Source organism: Neodiprion pinetum, chromosome 7, assembly GCF_021155775.2.
Source record: "Neodiprion pinetum isolate iyNeoPine1 chromosome 7, iyNeoPine1.2, whole genome shotgun sequence".
In the NCBI taxonomy this organism is placed as follows: Eukaryota; Metazoa; Arthropoda; class Insecta; order Hymenoptera; family Diprionidae; genus Neodiprion; species Neodiprion pinetum.
In genome coordinates, this window is record NC_060238.1 from 18,940,577 (window position 1) to 18,964,369 (window position 23,793).

Below are 23,793 nucleotides of genomic sequence, written 5' to 3' on the forward strand. Positions count from 1 at the left end.
TTCCAAATGATGAATTGCAGTGATTTAAAAAAATGTCTTGCAGTCTAATCCAGTTACTTGGGTTCCAAAAACCTCTCACAGATAAAAAGTACTCAAAAAATGGTCAACATACATTCAGCTCTGTAATCTATATATTAATCGAGACGGAAAGAATAATTTCAGATGAACTAATATAATTATAAGTAAATTTGCATAGAAAACGAGGCTATGAATAGGATAGTTTAAAAATGTTTATTTCCCTTATAAGTGATTATATTTCCCAAATGAATACACCAAAGAAATACAAATTGCTTAAAGGAAATAGGTGCGTGGTTTGCGTACGCTGAATAGCGGCATACGATTGCGGTGTTGAATACGCTTGGGCAGCGGGAACCTGATTTTGGAATCATGGAACTGCTTGACTTGAGGTCTGCGGCAGTTTCCAGCCTTTACAACCTCGACTTTGATTATCTGAATGGAATGAGCTCTGGCACGATGACGAGCCCCCATGTCACGGTAGCACTGTGTAACAGCTCCGCTTACTGACAAGTCACGGTATTCCCTGTACATGTTGTGAGTTCCGGAACGGGAGTCGTACCTCAACCAAATACCAAAGTTCTTTATTTTTATCGGAGTTTTCTCTGCGATCTAAAAATTGATAAATTAAATCAATATCTAAAATGCACTGTGAAAATGCACAATCATATCTTATCAGGATATATAGTAAGGAGTACACCTAATTTTTAATATTAATCACACAGTCAAGAAAACGTTATTTAGAAAGTAACTCAGTTTAGAATTTATAATTTCCTGAAACTTTTTACGTTTTTTACATGAAAAATGTTAACTTATAAAGGCAGTTTTGGAATTGAACCTAAATACAGCTGTTTCAACTTGCGAATATCCACAGATTTAGCAACTGAAAACTTTATATTTACTGTAAATATTGGTGACAGCTGAAGTAAATACATAACTAAAAATAGTACTCTGCATGTACAAATATCTTACTTGATAAACTTTGTAATCTGACGTAATCAAGCGAACACAAGGGTGCGATATAACCTAGCAGATTTCCAATTCCAAAGAATACAAAATCAATGACAATCTGTTTTATCAGAACTGTAACGACTGCATCTTTATTCCAAAACAAAATTTTTACTTTACCTGTTTGAGGTTAACAATTTCTCCAGTCGTTTTCTTGAATTTCCTTAACTGACGGAGGAAATACCAAAATCGAGACTTGGCCACGATAGCGTCAGGAGCAAATATCCTCATTTTGTACAATGGGGTTACCTTTTCCTTCTCTGTGGGGAGCTTACGCCCGATCACCTCAAATTCCTTCAACTGTGAATAGAAACGAGCTTATATCAATTGATAACATAATGGAGCGGAATGATGAGGCTGTGACAATGAGTGCGTTACTCTCAATTTACCGATGTAATATAACCTAAAATAGAATCGCAGACTGAAGAAAGTCTTGAGAGTAGCTAAAAATGTGATGAAGTAATCAGCTAAATTGGGACAAAATAAGCCGAGTAACACTTCGAATCAATCGGTGTCATAAAGTTGGTTGTAAGAAAAGACTACGATAACCCACATGTGTCGGTTGCCATGCCGTCGCGGTCAAAAATCTGTATATTCGTTGGTAATTCGACTCGTGTTGGATAGATACAGTCGCAATTCGACATATTGGTGAAGTAATGTTCTACAGGCTTAGTTGCAGGTCTATTTTTGCATGATTCTAACAAAAATTGTGAAAATTTACTCACTTCTCCCTTAGCCTTCATTGTTCCGTGCGTCCTACGTGAAGTGGAACCGGAAAAAGAGGCCGCCGTGGTCGATGGACATTGAAAATGGCCGCCATGAACCACCGGGATTCGCGATTTTTAAAATCACTTGAAAATTTTTTCATCGAGAAAAATCGCCGCAGAGAAATGCAAAAATCACTGTAGGAATCCATAATTGCAAGAGTTTTTGACCTTTTCATTAACTCTTCAAATGCTCTCCCTTGCATAGACAATGCCACACATTTGTTTGTCCGAGCTAATAATGATCAAGAATAGAACGGAAACCATCAATTGGCAACTTCGTGATTGCGTCTATATAAAGCCTAGTTTACAACAGTTCACAATAGACGTCGTATGCGAACGCGGATTGTCACAAACGTAGAGGAAGAACCATATCTGCCATTTCTGTGGCATTTCAAATTTTTTCCATAAATGAAGAAGGGAAAAAAAGTTGACGGATTTATTCTATTTCTGTAAGTTCTCCCATCTCCTCTCATATTGACCGCTTTTCTTTGACGTCAATGTTCGAACGCAACCAATTCAACACTGAGCCATTTGATTGGTCAGTTCTAACGGAATAAGCCAATGAAATCAGTTAGTGTTGTATTGTGTCAGAGGATTGACGTAAGCGGAGAGCAGCTATGGCCGGCATATTACGTAGGAATGCATACGTATCTCTCTATGTGTATAGATATTTTCAACATTGATATTATACAATATAATACATGTTTCATACAATGACCGTTGTGGAAATGCATCACAATACAAATCTTACACATGTCAATCGAAAGTACTTATGTATAAAAAATATATGACTATAATTATACAAAAAAGTTTACACGACTAACGCTTTACTGGATATTTGCTACCCTCCGTGTCCACGGTGTTGCTATATTATTGTGGCCACAAATTTGAGGCAACATGCTAGCTGCGGGTGATGCATTTTTGTTGCGTATTCGTCGAGAATATGCTCTTTTATTTCTATCGGGGATGATTTTATAAAATTGCTGAAACATTAAACATTTTCTGCTTGTTAGAATTGTTGAACCATTTTCACACGTGAAGGGAATTAGTTTTGCGAATCAAATAACAGTAAATGATCTTGTTGGATTGAAGGTCAGAATATTTTTTTCCCCATATATATAGTATCAAGTATTGAAACTAATCAGTGGTAATTCCCCACGCAGGTCAGGTCGAGCAAAATAAATTTATCACTGGTGATAAGGCCAGAGATTATTTTAAAGTAAACAGATATAATATTATTCCACGATTGCAGTTCAAAATTACGAGGCAAGCTGCCAGAGTAAATTAATCTGGTGTAAGTAATACGTTAACAAAATGTCCGGTCTGCTAGTCGCTCTGCCTCTTCAGCTCGCTTGCCAGCTGTATAGTAATGGTAATTTGAGCTACGGGAATAATAGTTTTGGTAGGAGGAGTGTGAAAAATTAAAAAGAGTAATACTATCCTCTGCGTAAGTGATTGATTGGTAAAAACTTTTTGTTTCATTCAAGATTACACGTCAGCGCCGAATCAACCCACTGTTCTACCAGCGGGTTATACCGCGTTTCCAGATGTCGGAGTAGCCTACAAGCTCCACAAAAATCAAGTCACGTGGAACACGGGAAGAAAACTGTGTGTCGCTGATGGTGGGAACTTGGCCGTCATCGACTCCTTCAAAAAGAACGACTACGTAGCGAGCATGAAAGGACTTGGTTCACACGTGGGTATTCATAGATTGTTCGATAATGTCGAATGGGTCAGTGTTAAAACTGGTAAGGTTTAGATAAAACTAACTAATTTCTGATGCTACTTATATTGTCCAGCATATTCGACCGTATATTTTTCTAGGTCAACCGCTGAATTTTATACCGTGGAGACCAGACCTAGGATCTGGGCAATGTGGGGCAATATTTAGTGATGGAAAGGGAGTAGGCCCTTGGAATTGCAACTCTGTATTACCGGTCTTGTGTGAGATTCCAATGTTCACTAATCACGATAATGAGACAGAAATCGCCCAGAAGCAAATGGTCGCGTTAGTCCGCAACAATTAACTCATCGAGAACGTACCTATTTCTTCGATCATGGACAACACTCTGGGTCAAAATGATTTTGTCTAATTTTTTATGCACCATTTCAAATATACGAGTGCGATCTACCTGAAAAGATTCAGGGGCATACTTTCACTATCTTAAAATATGATAGCGTAGTTTAGAATTATAAATATGACTTAAAAATCTGAATAAAAAGGAATTTTTGAAGAATTACTGTTACAGAAGAAAAGAGTATGAGTCAGAATGACCCACTCTGTGCTTTAATGGTTTAAACCCTGGCAGATTTCGTCTCGCTGAAATTGAACTGAAGTTACACTTAGATTTCGAGGTGTAGTTAGGAATTTTTTTACGCTGTATTTTCACTGTGATTGCAATAAAAACATACCAAAACCCTGTTGGTATCACTGATACCGCTAGTTTTTGTTTTCTCACTCTAGAGAATACATATAGTTCATAAGTTGGCATTGTTTACCTAATTTCAAAAAATAATGACGTCCTTGCTGTTTTCTACTTGCTTCACATTTGTATAAAAATAAACCCCAGATCTCTCTCATAAAAGTATCAGCAAAAGATAAATCGTGTAAAAGCAGTGTAGTAAACAAATCTTAAACAAATAAAACTCTCAAATTCTAGTCCTACCGAGATATCACAAAAATGAAAATTTTCGATAATGAATTCTTAATTTAGCAAATATGAAAATCAGGCAATTTTATCATGAAATTTTATTTGTAAATTTTAAAGGAAAAGAAATTAGTCTGACAAAATATCCAAAATTTAACTAATTTCTTAAATAATTGTGTTCTATAAAAGTAAGAGCAACTCATTTTAATCAGAAGGCGTTGAATTTAAGAATTTAGAAAAAAATAAAAAAAAAAAACAGATTTGAAAAAGTTTCGACTCGTAAAAATTAGAGAGACAAATAATTTTGGCGATACTCTGTTAATTATATCCTAAAGGCTTGCACCTGAAAAATTTATACAATTTTAAGAAAAGTTATTTGATAGGACTTAATATTATATTATAATACTATACTGTAATAATATAATATATATAAATATAAATAACTATACATATTACCACAGTGGATCACGGGTAAACACAAAATTTTACCTAGACTTTAAAGTATTAAATTTCGATTCTTTAGTTCGTAATTAGATGAAAAAAAAAAAATATATAGCATGAAAAAGTTTGCTTTTGTATTTAGGAGATCGATTGAACGATATTTTTCAAAATCTGTGGTTTTAATTATCAATTAAATATGAAACCATTTAAATAAACATTTTTAGTATTTTTATTAAGTTGTACTATCAAAATAAGTTACAAAAAAGTAGAAAATAATTTAAAAGTGCACGCTTTTACTTTTTTTTTTATGTTCGTAAGTACTTTCTCTCAATAAACCCCAAATATAGTCTCCCATCATATTTTCATTGTATTGGCCTTGATAACGTTGTTCGAAGCTCAAAATGTCCTGATGAAAACGTTCTCCTTGCTCTTCTGAATACGCTCCCATGTTGTTTTTAAATTTATCTAAATGAGCATGCAGCATATGAACTTTTAATGACATCCTACAGCCCTGCAATGAGTATTTTTACTATAACTATTACAAAAGAAAATTTTATACCAAAAAAAGGTATTTTCTTTTCGTTTTTGTTCATAATTAACCAGAAAATCATAAAATAAACTTTAGGACGAAGAACAAAAATTTTTTTGTAGAGCCGTGTTATGCGAGTATAATTTTCGTAAAATGCAGTGGAAAAATTTAGAACAACGAAGAATTAAGTGGAATTTGAGTGATTACCTGAAATATCATTTTAATATCACTGATTTTAGGACCCATTGAAAAAACACTGTAATAACATGCACGATGGAATGAGCTTACATGAGCTTGTATGTTCATTCTTATGTCAAAAATACAATCCAATAGTAATAATTTTCTTCTACTTTTTCATTTTTCTTATTTATATTTCGAAATTATGAAATCCCCACCTTCTGATAGGTGTCAAGAATTTTGTTATATTTTATAAGATTTTTCCTTTTATTCAGATTTTAGAAAGTGAGGTTTTTTTTTACAGTTATTAGATTGTAGTTTAGATATGTACACTGATTCGAAAAATTCTGAAAAAAATTGCGATTGCGTTAGTCACGTACTTTCATACAAAAAATTATAAAGCCAATCTGAGACATCGATGTAGAATCTTGATCAAGATCTTATGGAATGCTCCATATAAACGTGCAACTTATCAATGAACAATAATCACAATGCCGTTTGCTAGAATGTTTCGCCTACCTTGCATGCTCTTATATTTCTAACAAAATTTTCTGAATCAGATTAAAAGGATATTATGCATCGTTTAGATACTGTCTATTTTTGTATACCATACTAAGTCTATCTGTTAATAATCATACCAGAATTACTGTAAACATAATCGGAAATACAAACAAAGATACACCTGCGATAGAAGCAACTGTTTTGTTTCTCAGATCATTTCGATTGGTAAAAAAGATTCAACAAAGAGCTGAACCGACAATGTTTGTTCTTCCATTAACGTAACCATAAGTTTATTCTAGTACTATCAATCATATTTATTTGTTTCTCTCAAGATACTGTACGCAGTGCACTGTTTTAATGAAACTTAAGTTTACCATGTCGTTTTTTCAAAATGGACAGAACAAATTCAACAGATCTGAGAGGTGACTAACAGCTTTGCTAGCCAGATGTGTCTGTAACTGAATGTTTTTTGGTTTATCTTTATTTCATCAATAATCAACGGCCCCCTCGTCGTTTTTTGGATTGTCGTTTTCTAAATTCTAAATGTCGTTTTAATAATTCAGCGATCTCCAAGTGACCCCCAGATTCTGCCAAGTATAATGGTGTATGACCATGATCAGTAGTTACGGCATTAACGTCAGCACCTTTCTTCAATAAGATATCAACAATCTCAACGTGGCCATTATCTGTCGCATGATGCAACGCTGTTATACCTGAGTTGCCACCATCAGTGACGCTAGCGCCTCTGCGTAATAACGCATTCAGGACATGTAAGTGCCCTTATTTTGCCGCTAAATTCAGTGGTGTAGCACTCCAATAATAAGCAGTTTTCGCATTAATATCAGCACCTTTATCCAACAAGGCATTGACGATATCTAAATGACCATTTTCAGCTGCATAGTGTAACGCGGTTCGAGTTGCGTGATCTTTGACATCAATGCCAGCACCTTGGTTTATTAATAAATTTAGAACCTCCAAGTGTCCACCCTTTGCTGCTAAGTCTAATAACGTGTGACCAGAACGAGTTGTTTTAACATCGATGTCAGTGCCTTTATTTAAAAAAATATCAACGACATCCAAATTACCGTTTAGCGTGGCATACTGCAGTGCTGTCATGCCATCATTATCTTTACATGTTGCATCAGCGCCTTTCCTCAATAAAAGCTCAACAACCTCAAAGTGACCCTTTTTCGCTGCTAAATTTAACGTTGTATCGCCAAAATCACATGTCTTGACATTGATTTTAACATCCTTATTTACTAAACTACTGACAGTTTTTAAATTACCATTTGTCATCGCTCGATGCAAGGCTGTACAACCAGCGTGATCTTTAACATTGACATCGGCACCATTGTCTAATAAAGACTTAATAATCTGTGAATGATTTCCCATTGTTGCTAAATGTAATGAAGTGAGACCAAGATCTGTAGTTTTTGTTTTACAATTAGCACCTTTTTTCAATAGCATATTTACGATCTCTAGATTACCATTTTGCACTGCAAAATGCAAAGCTGTCAGGCCATCATTATTCTCTAGATTAATATCTGCATGATTACTCAAAATACTAACAATGGGTGAGTTACTGTTTTGTACTGCGTAGTGCAATGCCGTCATACCTTTGTTACATTTAAGATTTGAATCAGAGCCCCCGATTAACAGTATTTTAACGATTTCCAGCTGACACCCTAATACTGCAAAGTGTAATGCAGTGTGATGGCAATCAGTGGTTTTGGCATTAACTTCAACACCTTTATTTAACAAGATACCAGTCATTATCAAATGACCATTTTTGGATGAAAAGTGCAATGCTGTCCAGCCTGCCTTGTCGCAAAGATTAATATTAGCACCGTTGTTTATTAGTGATTTAAAAACCTCCAAATGAGCCCCCATTGTTGCTAAGTGTAACGCTGTACGATGGAGTTCGATAGTTTTAGCGTTTACAGAAACCCCGTTACTCAATAAAGTATTCACGGTCTCCAAATGACCAATCTTTGATGCAGAGTGCAATACTGTTTCCAATCTCGTATTGTCTTCAAGACCATCATCTGTGTCTTTAGTTAGCAATAAATCAACTCCCTCCGGGTGTCCATTATATGCTTCCAAATATAATGGAGGTTGATCAAAATTAAATCTGGCATTAATATCACGACCTCTAGATAAGTGACACCCCAACACCGTTAAGTTTGAGAAACCACATTTTGTCGGCTCTTCCAATCTTTTTTTCGATTTTGTGTTAAGCTCCTCGATTTCGTGCTCAAGTTCGGCAGTTGGTGATAGGCGATTGGCTACTAAAAATGATAAACCTTTTTACTCAATAAAAAATCTACATGTATATAATTTAGTGATTCAACTTTTTCTAAATTAGGATCTGGTTACTTTTTGTTTTCTTCAATTGACGATTTTCTGTTTGAGCATTTGTGTTATTTTACTTTTTAATATATCATAATTCATGCGGACTTAGTATTGTTGTATTTTGTCAATAAATGTTGACAGGTATTATTCTTCAACTATTGTGCCATATCCAATTTTCACCGACTTGTAATAGAAAAATCTGCAAAAGAAAGTCTTTTTACACGTCGGTTTACATACATAATGATGTTTTAGTTTTGCGATGAATTAGGTCTGATAGTAGAGGACAATTTGTGCACGGAATGCTTTGTGGCTTTAACATAATGACATAGGAATATCTTCTGGGAATTGTGAATGAAATTTTCGTAATTCTTATTTCGTACTTATGATTTAGCTATTTTCTGTCTGATATTGTCTTGGCTATATTTTCGATATTGTTCATTGTTTTGTGTATGCAGAGGACTTTTATGATCAAAGCAAGCAAAATTTATTATTACGCCATGAAAATTGAGTAAAATGTGTCAAAACTTCAAAAAAGTATGTATGTAAGGCTGTTACTTCTTATTTTTTTTTATTCATTGTTGGAATATGAGCATAAATAATCTTGTTATAAATTAGGAATATATTTTGTATAACATCATGACTAGTGTGTATGACTCGAAGAAAGAAAAGACGTTAGGTCCTTCTTCGAGAGGCTTATCCATGTTTACGAAGAATAAGATATACAAACGGCTAAAAACTACCAGCGCTCGATGCACTTAATTCAACCGTTCAATCGGTTAGTTCTCCGGCAACTCTCAGACAGGATAGTCGTCTGAATAATAAATAAAATATAAATACTCTACTTGAACCTCTGTCATTAAATACAACACCTGAAACCCAATTTCCAATATTCATCTTAAATTTCAACTGTTTCTCACAATATCTCATCATGGATAACAAACCCTCAATATTTTGAAAAAAAATCAACTGTTAATAACGTTTGCAGTTATATACCCTAACGTCGTGCCGTGAATATTTGGTGAAAATGGCTATTCACACTCTAGGAAGAGACTTCCTACAGCAGTAACGCAGCTCGCAAATTCACCTCAACTTGTTCGGAATGCTACTTTCACCAAATATTCCTTGTGTATCAATGCGCCTTACCTGAGCTCACAGAAATAGGTGACCACTGGAGAAGATGATCAAACGCAGAAAATTCAGGAAAGATGATTGCAACTTCTGAAAACTTCTTTCCGGTAATTACAGCCCAGCTGACCGAACTGTACGAAGTATCTATCGTGCTGGATAGTTTGTTGCTATCCTTTGTATTTTGACAACCTTTCTGAAATACGATTCAATTTTATCATTTTCAAATCCGTCAAAGTGTTTGAATAAATGTGACAAACTGGACGAGAACTGAACTGACTATAGAACCGGAATATATATCGCACCGACGTTACTCGCCTTCAACCTTTGTATGGATACTGGGTTTGGACTGACCTCCTACCACGCATAAGTTACACGGGAGCTACGCACTCGGTTATTGAAGCGTAGAATGGTAATTTCATGGGATTCCCACGAAAAGGAACGGTAGAATGTGAAACGACCACTGGAACGACGGAATGGAATTGCACGTCAGCAATTCCGAGTTTAATTGGTGGCTCGCTCTATAAATTTTGACTACTTCGCAGTATTGACATAGCGATGTAAGAATGACGGCTGTAATCAACGGCGGCAGTTGGTCATATTACCAACTGACCACCTTTCAGTCGGTAATATATCGGCGTACCGGTGCCGGTAAGGCGTAACATGAGCGTAACTGCCATGGTACCCAGTCTGACATTTGAAACCTTCAAGCTAGTTCTAGAAGACGGAAAAGTCTGATCTTTATTTAAAGTATTTCATGAACTGTGAACACCTCGTGAAATTCTTAGATAAGTTTTGGACGATTTCGAAGTTCATCCGCGAGAATGTAAAAAAAAGCTTACTTAGTTTTGTGAGTGCGTAAAAAATTTAATATGAATCCATTTTGGTATTGTTTGAAAATCGCTATAAATTGTGAAATTTAAATATTTAAGAAAATTCAATAGCTACGGTTTAGATACTGTTTATAACAAATATATCTAGCACCCAGACATTTGTGTGAAAGAATGATCCTCTGGGATTTTCAGATTGTTCAGGTCACTGGACAGCATGCATAATAGTCGGGACGTGTTATAGCTTCAGTGAGCAAAGAGAATCTGATTTAATACCCACAGCTCCACAATTCGGAAGGATAAAATTTCGCGAAGCTCAACTCTGGCAGTAATTCTGTATCCAGCGATGTTACAAACGTAATATAAAACCGAGTTTATCCCCCTGGGAAGCAAACTGGACCGTTTTATGAGCAGCTACGTCGGCCGATCCAAACCATTTCGATATTTTTTTTGGAGAAAATTTATTTCTCTCAAAAGACGCGGTGTGGCTTATAGCAAATTTAGGATGACGGAGCTGCAAGCTGGGTAGACTAAAATTTGTTGAATGCATCTTTATAACTCGCCCTATATTATGAAAACGTTTACAGCTGTAAATTAAGTTTATTCAACGGGACGAAGATCATGTTTTTTTTGCTGTAAGGAGACGAGGAAAAATGAAAATAAATGGGAGTACTAGAACTATAACTATTACGCGTAGATACACGGACATTGTATCTAATTATTTAGAACAGGACTTGTCGTGATTCTAGCCTGAGTAAAGTTTGGATAAAGTAAAATTTGTTTAGTGGGTTTAGTCTGACTGCGTTATAATAAAAAAAAATGGCAGTGCAAAAAAAAGGGGGGGGGGGGGTAAACAGCTGAGAATGTAATTGTTCTAAAGTTGATTATTACTGTAGTATAGGTGAGCTGGTACGACAAGCACTTAGAACAAGATGAAACTATTTAGTATGCGAAGCATGTACTGAGCAGATAATACTTGGGGCTTCCTTTCGGCAAAGAGAGAGAGAGAGAGAGAGAGAGAGAGAGAGACGGAAATTGCGTGAAGGAAACGGGAGGATGAGAGAAGCGTGCGATTATTATTGGAATCTTATTTTTTCCGCTCGAATTTTCATCTTAGATGTTTCTCTTCCAGAATACTTTATCAATCATACGGCATTATGCTGCATCCTGTAGACTAGACGGTAGGTGATTGAAATTCTGATGCAGAATTGATTGAATTCTAAATTACTTATCCAAATTTGATATTGTGCCGCTGACTACGTTTAAGAAAGCAATTGCATTTGGAAATTGTATAAAGTTCGATGGATTGAACCTGTTGATCCTGCTGTTTGTAGAATGAACGAGGTAAATGTTTTTATCTCAGGGCCGAAATTGGAAATATTCTGTAAGGTATTTTGTGCGTGGGGGGCGTCGCAGGGTGCATAATAGAGAGAATCGTAAACCGTCTAGACGAGCTCGTCTTGTCTGGTCTACATCGCCTGTTAGGCACTCTTGGGCGCATAATTTGACGAACGCATACCTCAAGTATATGATACAAGTACCCAGATACCAAAAGCAGAGGCAATGCAATAGGCTGTTACACTCAAAGAAATTTCATTTTGTTTGGCTTGTTGAATAAAATTTTAACATGATTTTATGGTAGCAGCAACATCAAATTATCGCAACACTTATAAGAAAATAAAGTAGGTTTGATTTCATCTGTAGAGGATTTCAAAAGATAGTAAATGATTTCAATATATTTCTAAGGATTTCAGAAGATTTCAAATATTACAAAAGATTTCAATGATTTCAAAAGATTTCATATGATTTCAGTGGATTATAAAGGATTTTAGAAGTTATAAAAAGATTTTATAGACTACAAAGTATTTCAGAAGATTTCAAAGATTTCAAGAGACTTTATACGATTCACGGAGTAATCAACCTTTCGGAGTACACCCTTATCGTTATTTTTGTTACCTTTCATCCGCAGTTGAAGCTTTGGCAGACTCCGTCAGTCAAATATGGATATACCGGGACAATCTCTTGAAACTTGAAAATCAACTGCGCATGCGCCAAATGATTCAATCTCATTGGTCGGCGAAATCTTCTCGCGGCGATATTCTTATCTGCGATGCAGGGTGCCAACGTACACAAAACGTGTACGTTTGAATTTTCACAGTATAAGCATTGAATTCCGACTGTTCTTTGAAGAATCAACTTTCCGACCGAATAACAAATGCTTTCCAAACCTTTGCGAGTCACAACCTCAATTAATTGAGATTCTAACCTCGAAAATTCGTATCAACTGCATCGCCGCCAGAAACAGTGTTACAGCTGAAATTCGGGATGGCCAGTCTGCTCAAACAGCCGTTAAAACTCGCGCACGCGCAGTTGATTTTCAAGTTTCACGAGATTGCCCCGGTATTTTCATACCCTATACCTAGCTTCAGTTGCCTATTTGCCGGCGTTGAAGCGGCTAGATTCGCGGAATCCTTCCATTAACGTATAAGCCCTGTCTATAGAATCATATCTAGGTATATATACTTCGTTCCTAGGTAATTTATCCCTCGTCGCATAACGGGGTTACGCACTATCGCCTCTAAACATCATATCCGCCTAGTCATCATCAGAGCTCTGCGATCTACGTCATTGTCGGCCCGCGTACACGTAAGCCGCCTTCCGTAACATCCAGCCAGTGAGCTAGCCCACCGTTCAATTACCGCAAGGAGCCGCAAATTTGCAGCTTTAGCTTCTCTCCCTTTCCCCGCGTCCTCGTTAAAGCCCGATAAGCGATTGTTGCAGCGAGACGTGGGAATATCTTGCAGACCGAAGAACGACGCAGAGATTAATCAAAGGTCCGTGCACCAGGCTTGCAATTAGGCAAGACAAAGTTTTACTTGAGCTCGCCTTAAGGGTTTGCACAGGCAGACTGTTCTAACTAATGAGATTAAACACTTGGAACTCTATTTTTTTTTTTTTTTTCATTCCACTTATGCACGAGCATAATTGTACACTTGGGGACAATGAATCTGAGACGGCTAGTTTTTTACACTAGACAGTTATGTTGGCAATACAGAGAAACTTACAGCGCCATAGTCGGCCGAACGCGAAACAAAATTAATCTCAACAAACATAACATAACCTATGACCGTCGAATCTAACCTTAGAATACCGCGGGGATGAAGACTTGTTAGATTGACACGTGTTATGAAGTTAGATTCGACGGTCATGGGTTATGTTATGTTTATTGAGATTGAGTTTGTATCGCGATCGGCCCACTATGACGTTGTAGGTTTCTCTGTGTTGCCAACATAACTGTGTAGTGTAAAAAATTAGCCGTCTCAGATTCATTGTCCCCAAGTGTACATATCTGCCTATGCCTTTTTGTCTGTGACTATTATTCCAGCAGAATTTTGAAAAAAAATTATTTTCGCTTGGATTATAGAAACGATTTTATAACGAAATGCGTTATACAAATTCTCAAGAGTGTCTGAAGGGGCTTCGTCGGTTGGCCATTGCTGTTTTAATGCATTTTCATGGGACGCAATTCCCAAGTAAAACACTCGAGCTCCTAGCTACCTAAAACGTTTATGAATTGGGCTTTTATAAACGAAATTTCGGTCTCACGTATTACCAGTTTGTGTAACACATATTATAACTGTTATAGGCGTCTGCAGTCTCGTTTCAAAACACACTTCATGCCCTTCTCAAACTACGAAAAATTTGACCATTTTATCGTTGTACAATTGCTGTCGTGATGAGATAACGAGCAAACGCTCTGGGTGAAAAATGAAAGAAATAACAAAAGTTGTTTATTATTGATCTCTTCGGTTCGTCATTCGAAGCTCGAGTGTTATTTTGCGTATATTGTTTCCACGCAGAGTTTCATTGCATGCATTTTTGTTTTTCTTGAGTCCTGAAAAAACACGTAATGCGTAAATCAACAAAAATTGGTATTCATACGGAGCAACAAACTGCAATGTACGTGTTTGATACGTTTAGTAAGTTGTTTTTTTTTAATTTGCGTCATTCTGTACCGTCGAATTTTACAGGAGTTGAGTGTTTGAAAAACGACGAAACGTATTGACGTTCGTGAAGTACAATTTCGATATTGAAGATAGCTTGTTCAATTTTTTAATCATAAATTTTATCGAGTCTCCGTCGTGAATTCAGTCTCAACCCCTCTAAACGACTGAATGTATTCCAACTGAGGTTCGAAATTTTTTTAAATCCCTCATAATTTCAGATTTTTAAACTTACTCAAAAAGTTCAACGATCAACGAATAAAAAGTAGAAAAAGGTAGGGATAAATGCTGTTTTACCATCAGATTTACTCATGCGAATCCTGCGTAATTTTGTTAACCGAGCTATATTCGCTTTGAAGTAAAAATATAATAGTGATAGTAAGGAAAAAAATATACCATCTCACACTGTTGAAAAAATGAATACTGCCTGACCTTTTTTCTCGGTGATATTTATGTCTATGTAATATACACATACGGTGTATCCGTAAACGGTGAATAAGAGTTCCATCCGCTTATCAAAAGATGTCATTCGCATTCTTCAATCTTGAAATCTCTCTTCTGAAAATACTATTCTTATCGGCTTTCGAACGTGAATAGGTATATAGATAGGTAGGTACCTACTAGGTACCTTATACATACAATACCTATATACAGCATCTGCAGAATTTCTTATTCGAGAAATAATTTTCCTCTCACCATTCGCCCAACTTTTCCGTGTCCTGGATGTACATGGGCACATGCGGCATATATATATGTATGTATATATGTACACACATATATTATATACAGAGCTTCACGGGCGAATCACACCACAATGGCGAACACTCGACGATTTTTATACCATCGGCTACTTACAAGCTAGACCCCGCATCTTCCTTCTATATTCTTGGAAGGAAGTGAAAATTGGAAAAGCAATTCTAAAAATGTCCCAAGGTTGACGTTGACGAAAAATAGGGGAATAAGGCAACGGAAAAATGACGAACGAATTGTAAAATGTTTCAAGAGAGGATTACACGGATTGGTTTAATCGTAAATAAGTCGCACTATTTCAATAAATAATGCTAAAGTGTATCAAACAATTTAGTAGTTAACTTGGTAATATTTCGATAAATCACTGAACGCCTTCAAAATGATAAGCTTGATACCGGATTGCGGAATTGAAGAGTTGATACTTGCTTTACTTGTTTTTTTTTTTTTCAATTTCTCTCTACTTTTTCTTCCGTTTCGATGACAGCTAATCTGAGAAAAAATTAGTACGTAAAATATTTGTTAAAGCTTCTTCTCTGAAATGTGTTTGTGGATTCGGTTGAGCTTTTTAAAAATTTAACTGCTGTTTGTAATTTTGGATTCGGAGGTTGATGAAGAAAATTTCATTGAAGAACACGAGCAACATTCTTTTCTGAAACTTGTAGCAAAAATAAACTGACATTTATAGCGATCCCGATTAGAAATATGTCTCTGAATATTTCTGGTAAATTCTGAAATATTATCGACAACTTCTCATCAAAACACTGCATAATTATCTAAATAATTGGATCTCTTCAGGGTTACATCGGATAAAGATTTCGAATGATATTTTTGAATAATTGTTAAAAATGTTCAGCTTTTCCTTCGCCTGAATTCACAATCGGTAATAAATTTCAAGGCTGTGAGATTAATCGATTATTCGTATACTTCTTGTTATGTTTCAGGTAATCGGTTAATCCGTTTTTCCGATAATCGTATCCTCGACAAATCGATTAATCGAAGATTAACGATTTATCGATCGATGACGTAGCCTTAGTAATAATTGCAGCTAATTCCATATTCCATGGCTTATATTGCTAATGGAGTGCGGTGTATGCGTACTTGTGCGCCTCGCACTCACCCTCGTATCACAGCTTTAACAGCTTTGTAAATAGCTTTTACTGAATTATTCAAACTCGGTTACTATCTGATCAAACGGAATTGTTGAACTTCCTAATTCACACGTATTGCACATTATGTCTAAAATTTACTGACATGGAGAGAGGAAAAATAATTTAAACCTTTCGTTTAATGCAACTACAATGAGACTTTCGGTTATACGTTTCGCACTTGTACGTTTTTCCAGTTTATTTCACGTTTTTCAATTTTCTTGCTCCCCGCTATTTTTGCCTCTAAGCCCTGTGAAAATATTTCACTCGTACGTTTCTCGTTCACACGTTTCTCACACTTGTACGCTACATATTCCGCGCCTAACTTGCCTACCGAGTCAGCGTTGCCAACCTAATAGACGAATGGCGCCAAAACAATTCTTCAGATTTCTCACGTAGATGGCACCACAATAAATCTTCATATTTCTCACGTTCAAGAGTGATGTTTGACGGTATTGAAACTCAGTAAATATAGGAATACATGATATATTTGATTTTTTCGCTCTGTAACATGGACATTAATTTTCCTAGAAATACATATCCTACAATCTCAATTGTAAGCACAACGAATTGCGAACTTTTAGTTATACAATACGTTTTTATTTATAATATTTAGAACCACCCATTCGTCTAATAAGCGGGTTTCAAAATTTTAGACGCTATCTAATTGGTGCATATTTTCTTAGGAACCTCTGTTGTTGCAATTTCACAGACCATATTTAGAGATTTCACTATCAGTCTTGAAATTTCGTCAGAGATGTTCAATTTTTCTTCAGATTCACGCCTAAACGACAATATTTCTCAACACGAAAACAACTTTTCTATTTCTCTTTGAACGGGCTCTAATTTCTTTAGATCTGAAGAAATTTATTTAGGGTTGGCAACGCTGCTTACCAGTAAGATGTTGGCGAGAAATTGGTAGAGAATTTTTTAGTACAATGCTCAACCTAACTTCTAAAATATTATTATTATCGAGTTTAAGTGACAGCTGATTGCTGGCCTGAGTTGTTATTATTGTTATTGTTTTTAAATCAGTACTCATCCTACCTGATCAGTATTAAACACCTCTCTGTACTTTCAATTAGCTGTAATCTGTACTTTATTTTTCAGCCACGGGCCTAGTTTACAACCCGATATAAAAAGGGAATCCTCATTCCTGAGAATCTTGAACAGAATGAACTATTACACGGAGTAAAAAATTCATGTCTCATCCTACATTTCAATCATCCGTCGATTCTGTGGCAGTGCCAGAAAAATCCAGAGGTCAACGGATTGAGATGCCGGCACGCCTAGGTTGGTGTATTTACATTTTTACAACGCCATTTTGTGCAGAATATTATCAAGATGTGGAAAAGTGAAAACTTAGAAAGATCAAAATGTATACTGGGAGACAATTGTGGTAAAATTGTGCTCAACCCTTCATACGGGGTCAAGATAAGTCGTTAAAAATGTCATTGCGACCAGTAAAATGATAAAAGCTACCATATTTTGGGTAAGTCAAACCTGTCAATCAAGGTTAAGGCTCTGCATAACCGTGAATGCACCATATTTTTTGCTCGGTGTAGAAAACCAAATTACAGAATCGTCAGGACTATGCTATACCGATCTTATATCCATTCTGACGATTTCAGATTTTGTCTTTCTAACATTGACTTTTCCACATGTATCTGTTCTGTATTTTGAAAATCCGTGAATCGCATTTACGGCTCACTCAAAATTCGATTTTTTGCACTTCTACTTCTCGATATCCTTCTATTAGCAGTTTTTAACATCCTGTTCCTTTTATTATTGTTTTTTTTAAGAAGACGCAAAAAAAAAAAACCAAAAAAAACAAGGGAAGTTATTGTAATCACGAAAACGGAAAGTTGAGTTTTCACTAGATCTCGACGTTTCGAAGTCTAGGGAATCGTCGCCAACCATTTTCGAATGGACTTTTGGGTGTGGATCATCAATTTTTGTCCGACGGTTTATCTGACGAACGAATCACCAAATTTGGATAATTTTTGTCTCAATCGACGGGACTTTTCGTAACCGAGAACTTATTGGATTATGAACATGATCATTCCAGCAGTTTTCGAGTTATTCGATGAAAAACATGAAAAAACCGTTCGAATATTGTTGGAATTGCGAAAAACGTGGTGCACGTAACCATTTTGCGCTATCGTCAATCCTTTTTTGTTTATTGCAACGCAAAATCAGTTTCTTAGGTTTACTCTGCTTTTTCAGTTAAAAAAGGCTTTAACATCAATTTATTGTTGCACGAGCATTAAATTTTCGCAACATTTGCAAGAGAATATAGCAACAGTGATCGTAATGAGAAAGAATAGTAACGGATACTAGAGTTTCCGGTAACGGCTAGAAAACTAATTTTCATTTTCTACCTAGAACTATATTTTGTGGTAAAAAATGAAAATAGTTAAGGACCGAGCGGTAACCGAAACTAAATATTTCTCTCGCAGTGTGCCTACAGTTTGTCATTCTATGTTTCCGACCTTTCTGATCTTTCACTTCGACTCGACTTTCACCATTTTTAAATTCTATGCAATTAAGTTTTCCATTTTTTTTTTTTGTCTTCTCTCTCTTCTTTTCTAAATTCAATCTTGCGGCCCTTTGATTTTTTGCATCCTCCTACGTTTTCACCCCCACCCTCATCGGTTATTTTCACTTCTTAGCCTGGCTTCGTCAAGGCCAGCAAAATTAACCACTTGTTTCTCTCCGTCGTAGCCGGTCCGTGACGTCCAGCGTGATATCGTCGTCGACGTCGACGTCGCGTCGGGTCGCGTCTGATCGGGCACCGACGGCCGGCTTGCAGCGTTACGTCGGGACGCGTCGCGCGTCGCGGCGCTCGGCGCCTGCAGAGGCGCGCAGGCGTCCCTGGGATAAAACGCGATCCGCAGAATCATTTCGCGCCGCGCTGTCTCGGGCTGCTCCACGATGCGCCGATGTGTCCTTACACGACAATCAAGTGACCCGACGGTGTTATCGCTCGCATTCTGATAAAAATTTCACGCCTCGTGTTTTTACGCGCATAAATTTTCATATTTGACATTTTTCTTTTTGTTCTTTATTATTTTTCTCCTCATTTCATCACTCGTTATCCCTCATTTCTTTCCCCCCTCTCAGCCTTATTCTCTTTTCATTTATATCGCTCTTTTACATTCTCAAATATATATATATATATATATATATATAAATATACACTTGTTTATGCACTTATACTTATATTGTATTTGCGATATCGTATGAATTATATATATATATATATATATCTACATATGCCCGTGTAATAAGTTCGGCGTGTACGCATGGATTTCATCTATGATAAATAAAGTGCAGGTTATTAATGTAAGAATCGTAATTTATAATAGGAAAATTAATATGGAAATAAATGCGACGGAGACTCAATCGTTGACTGCGGTGTGAATAAATTGATATTTTTAACCGGATTCTTAATGAAATAAGAAGATTCATCGACGTCCCGAATTAAACATTTTGATTAATTGTCGACGAAGTTTGTTCGATTGTTTTTTGTTTTTTTTTTTTTTTTCCCCCAAACCACAAGTTATATCAGAAGAATGAGTAAAATGAGGCGTCAGTTCCGGATCGTTGGTATTTGCACGTTGAAAATCAAGTCGCGAATATACGAAAAGGAGATCCTTTTAAAACGTGCTAGGGATACGAGGTATAAGTAAACATTAAACATGTCGAACTGGAAATAAGGGTGATAAAACAAAAAGAGAAGAAGGTATCCCAAAATTACCGACGAATCAAATTTCCCTTTTCTTAAGTGAGATTTTAACTGTAATCACATGTTGTACCTGTAAAAGTGAGCGTGAGTAATATCGTGTACAATATGACGGTGAAACGTAACAATTGCGTGGTTATAAAAGTAACAATAATTAATCACATTCGTTACAAAGGTAATTTTTAACGAACCTGAATAATAATTATACGTGTGATCGATGTTTACGGGACGTGTAATTATTGAGTAAATGTATAATAAATAGTGTTGTAATTGTTTCTCTCAATGAGGGTGCCGTGAATAATTTATACACATAATTTAACCACGGGAATTAATACGAATGAATAATAATTACGATATATGTAACGTGTATTATTGTACATTATGTATAATGTTTCATTGCGAGAGTAATGTTATATCGATAATAAAATAGTCGTAACTGAAATAGGGGGAAAAAAAAACAAAATAACTAAATAATTATAATAATGTGCAACGATTATTGCCTGAATAATCGGTTTATGGTCTCATGACGCTTATAAGGTCTAACGTAAAACTGGATAAAGTGTCATCCCAGTGCAGTGCAGTGATTATAGGTGTAAAAATGTGGTTTCACTTATTCCCTGTTTTCATCATACTGATATTTCAGACGAATCAAATTCAAGGTAAGCCTAGTCGTTTAATTAATAACTAGATGAAAGTTTTTCTCTGCCATTTACTTTGAATCCCAAGTTCAAAAATTCAATTTGTACAATACAATTGAATTGCGGTTAGTTGAAATTCGCAGCGGAATTTCGACGTTATACGACTTTTAACGTGAAATCGAAATTTTTTTTTTTCAACAGTTTTAACGCGATGATATTTTGCCAGGTTTCGATCGTTCCATTTCCTTCAACTGCAAAGAAATATTTAATTGGCTATTTAAAAAGGACAATACCTTCAGATTTATGAGGCTGTAGTTAGTAACGTTATTGTAATGATTTACGTTTCGAAAAAATTGTTATTTCAAAGTTGCAAGAACGCAATAAATCATAATAAGACAAAACGTATTCACATTTTGAAAACTTAACCACTTCAAAGTCACTGTAAACTTGCAAAATAGCAATTTTTTCCCCCAATATTCCGTTGCGTTAATGTTACTAACTTCACTCTCATTATAACACGAGGCTGCAGTTAGTAACGTTATTGTAATGATTTACGTTTCGAAAACATTGCTATTTCAAAGTTCCAGGAATGCAATAAATCATAATAGGACGAAACGTATTCATATTTTGAGAACTTGACCACTTCAAAGTCACTGTAAGGCTGCAAAATAGTAACTTTTCTCCCCAATGTTTTGTTGCGTTAATGTTACTAACTTCAGTCTCATTCAGATTTTGTGATTGCTCCACGCGTTGGATTTTTTTGAATTTTCGAAAGTACTCGAGTTTCACTTATTCGAACTTGTCTTGGTTGTGTTTGAAATTCTTTTTTCCATTCTTATACATGTATATAAATGCAGAAACTGTTTTATCGGCGGCACATTGACGGAAATAAAACCGACTTATCCCTAAATTACTTGATATTCAATTGGATACTATTTGATTTGAATGAAGTTTAGTTGAATCAATATACCTGGTGAACATTCAGTTGCAGAACCTTAATGAATTCTCGATCGACTCAATTGAATATTCTCCTCTGCCGAGGGAAAAAGTGACTAGATTAAAATACGTTGCGCCGGATCAGCCTCGCAAATAATTCCTTCATTTTTAAGTCGCATAAAAATCAGAAGAGAATAAAATAATATCGAACTCGACGCAAACCTACTGGCGAATTTTACGATATTTAATTTTTTACAGCCTCGTATTTGCTTATTGCCTCCTCTTTATTATCGACAAGAAAAGAAGAAGCACGAGGTTTTGGCCATGCGAGTCAAAGCGTTGAAAAAAATTTCCGAAAGACAGTTTTCGTTGCAGTTGATAGAAAATTCTAATAAAATGGGTATTGTTGAAACAACAATTTAAATATTGTTAGAATTACGAGAGAACGAGCAATTACTTATTGCGATTATAGTTGTCAATACTACATTGTATGGTTATTCCTTAACATGAAATCTGTTTGTTTAGTTTACTACATTTTTTCAGTTGAATAATTCTTATTGTTAACATCAATGCCGGTTGCATTTGGTAAACACTTTTGTATAGAATTTATTCACGGATAAAATGAATCATTATTCACTGAACTTGGACAAATCAAATGTTCGGTAATGTAACCCGCTTTATGAGATTAATAATAACTGAACTAATTTGATAAAAATGTATGGTTTCAGATTCGTTTCAAACCGAGGTCACAATCCTCTAATAAACAGAAATTATCGGAACTCAATGCAGTCGTATACTTTAAACATCGGATTGTTAATTTTGCAGTTCTGAAACTTTTTTTCTCACTAAATGTACGAAGTACTCCTACCCTTACCGACCGAGCAAACTCACCCTTTTTCTTTCTATATTAAATAAACAAACGATCGGAAAGAGTTGAAACTTCAACGGTGCATCACTCTTTCGTAGCGTAATTCAGGAAAGTTACTCATATCCCGTAACTCGTCAAAAAAAATGTGTGGCTTTTTGACACGTGTTACTGTTCCCACATCTCCCGCATTTCAGCGGTCAAAAAGTGCATGGTTGAGATACTTTGCGCACTTCCGGAAAGAATGAGGAGTTCAAGGGTGAGTTTGCTCGGTCGGTAATGTTAGAACTACTTCATACCCTTAATCGCGCGCCTTACGTATACATCCCTAATGAATGAGGGTACTCCGCATTAGCTGAACACAAGCGTCCTTCCATCTCTTTATTATACACGTCACGCCCTGCACGTTGTACATATTCTACAAATTCTTACCGGCAATTTGACCCTCCTCCGAGTCTGCAAATGTGCTGCGACGTACAAGAAATTACACTCCTAACACATTCACCCTCGGCCTCTGTGCCTTAGCGGAGTTCCCCGTTCCTCTTTTTGTATAAACATTCTCCGCTCCCTCGTTAGGTCTTCGTGTTAAGGAAGATGGAAGCGACGGTACAACTTCATTAAGTATAGGGGAAGATGAGAAACTGTAGGAAAAATAAAATAACAAACAACATGTGACTGAACTTGTTTTATCAACAATTTTTCAATCGGTAAGCGAATTACTGCACATCATTCCTGAACGGTTGCATCTGCTTATTATTCACTCGTCTTCAAACTATAACTCTAACGCATCTTCAAATCGTAAATTCAGTTTCATGGGCAAGAATTTGAAAAAAAATTTATGCCAGTAGTGAAAGTCAGGTTTATCAACCACTTGACGCTCTATTTTGTCGGAAAAGTAAGAGAAAAGAATAAACACCCTTTTGCATTCCCAAATAAAGCACAATGTCAAATTCTTTGAGATCAAATATCCGGACAAATGCTTCTAGCTTTTTTTTTTTTTTCAATATACCGTTTTAAATTCTATATAATTTTTCAGAATGATTTATTTGGGGTTTAAATTGCCACGATTCAAACGGTTCAAAAATTTGATATCATTTCTTTGACCTTCTTAAATTCTCTCTTTGTCATTTTTTTTTTTTTTTTCTTATCCCGCTTTGTTTTCATCGAATATATAACATTTAATTACACGTATGATTAAATTCCCAAAGCTGTGAGACAATCGTGGGATTATGGTTTTAGAATCGTCGTCAGACTTTTCTTCGTTCTTTTGTTAAATATATTGGGGGATTTTTGAAAAATCTGAGGTCCTGCACACCA

The 23,793-nt window shown here is 35.9% G+C and overlaps 4 protein-coding genes across 6 annotated transcripts in view; 2 read left to right on the top strand and 2 right to left on the bottom strand.

Moving 5' to 3' along the window:
• Positions 1-212: 212 nt before the first annotated feature.
• Positions 213-1,894, bottom strand: RpL18A (ribosomal protein L18A). The gene is made up of 3 exons (XM_046635511.1): positions 1,749-1,894; positions 1,144-1,323; positions 213-627 (listed from the first exon to the last, which is right to left on the bottom strand). The coding sequence occupies exons 1-3, from the start codon at positions 1,764-1,766 to the stop codon at positions 292-294; spliced, it is 534 nt and encodes a 177-aa protein (XP_046491467.1). The 5' UTR covers positions 1,767-1,894; the 3' UTR covers positions 213-291.
• Positions 1,895-3,005: 1,111 nt separating this feature from the next.
• LOC124223117 (hemolymph lipopolysaccharide-binding protein-like) lies at positions 3,006-5,430 on the top strand. Of its 2 annotated transcripts, none has more exons than XM_046634839.2 (3): positions 3,006-3,162; positions 3,278-3,538; positions 3,615-5,430. In XM_046634839.2, the coding sequence occupies exons 1-3, from the start codon at positions 3,105-3,107 to the stop codon at positions 3,815-3,817; spliced, it is 522 nt and encodes a 173-aa protein (XP_046490795.1). In that variant the 5' UTR covers positions 3,006-3,104; the 3' UTR covers positions 3,818-5,430. The 2 variants fall into 2 exon arrangements, with proteins under 2 accessions (XP_046490795.1, XP_046490794.1); XM_046634838.2 differs by having other exon boundaries at positions 3,033-3,192.
• A 1,302-nt stretch (positions 5,431-6,732) lies between these two features.
• Positions 6,733-10,243, bottom strand: LOC124223722 (putative ankyrin repeat protein RF_0381). The gene is made up of 3 exons (XM_046635957.1): positions 10,169-10,243; positions 9,582-9,759; positions 6,733-8,374 (listed from the first exon to the last, which is right to left on the bottom strand). The coding sequence occupies exons 1-3, from the start codon at positions 10,241-10,243 to the stop codon at positions 6,867-6,869; spliced, it is 1,761 nt and encodes a 586-aa protein (XP_046491913.1). The 3' UTR covers positions 6,733-6,866.
• An 8,958-nt stretch (positions 10,244-19,201) lies between these two features.
• The window catches only part of LOC124223139 (defective proboscis extension response 1), a 377,291-nt gene continuing 372,699 nt past the window's right edge, over positions 19,202-23,793 (top strand). Inside the window, exons 1-2 of one of the 2 annotated variants that reach the window (XM_046634869.2) lie at positions 19,202-19,268; positions 19,661-20,696. In XM_046634869.2, the coding sequence (XP_046490825.1) occupies positions 20,561-20,696 (136 nt within the window). In that variant the 5' untranslated portion in view covers positions 19,202-19,268; positions 19,661-20,560. Of the gene's footprint in view, positions 20,697-23,793 lie in introns of both variants that reach the window. The other variant, XM_046634870.2, reaches the window with a different exon arrangement.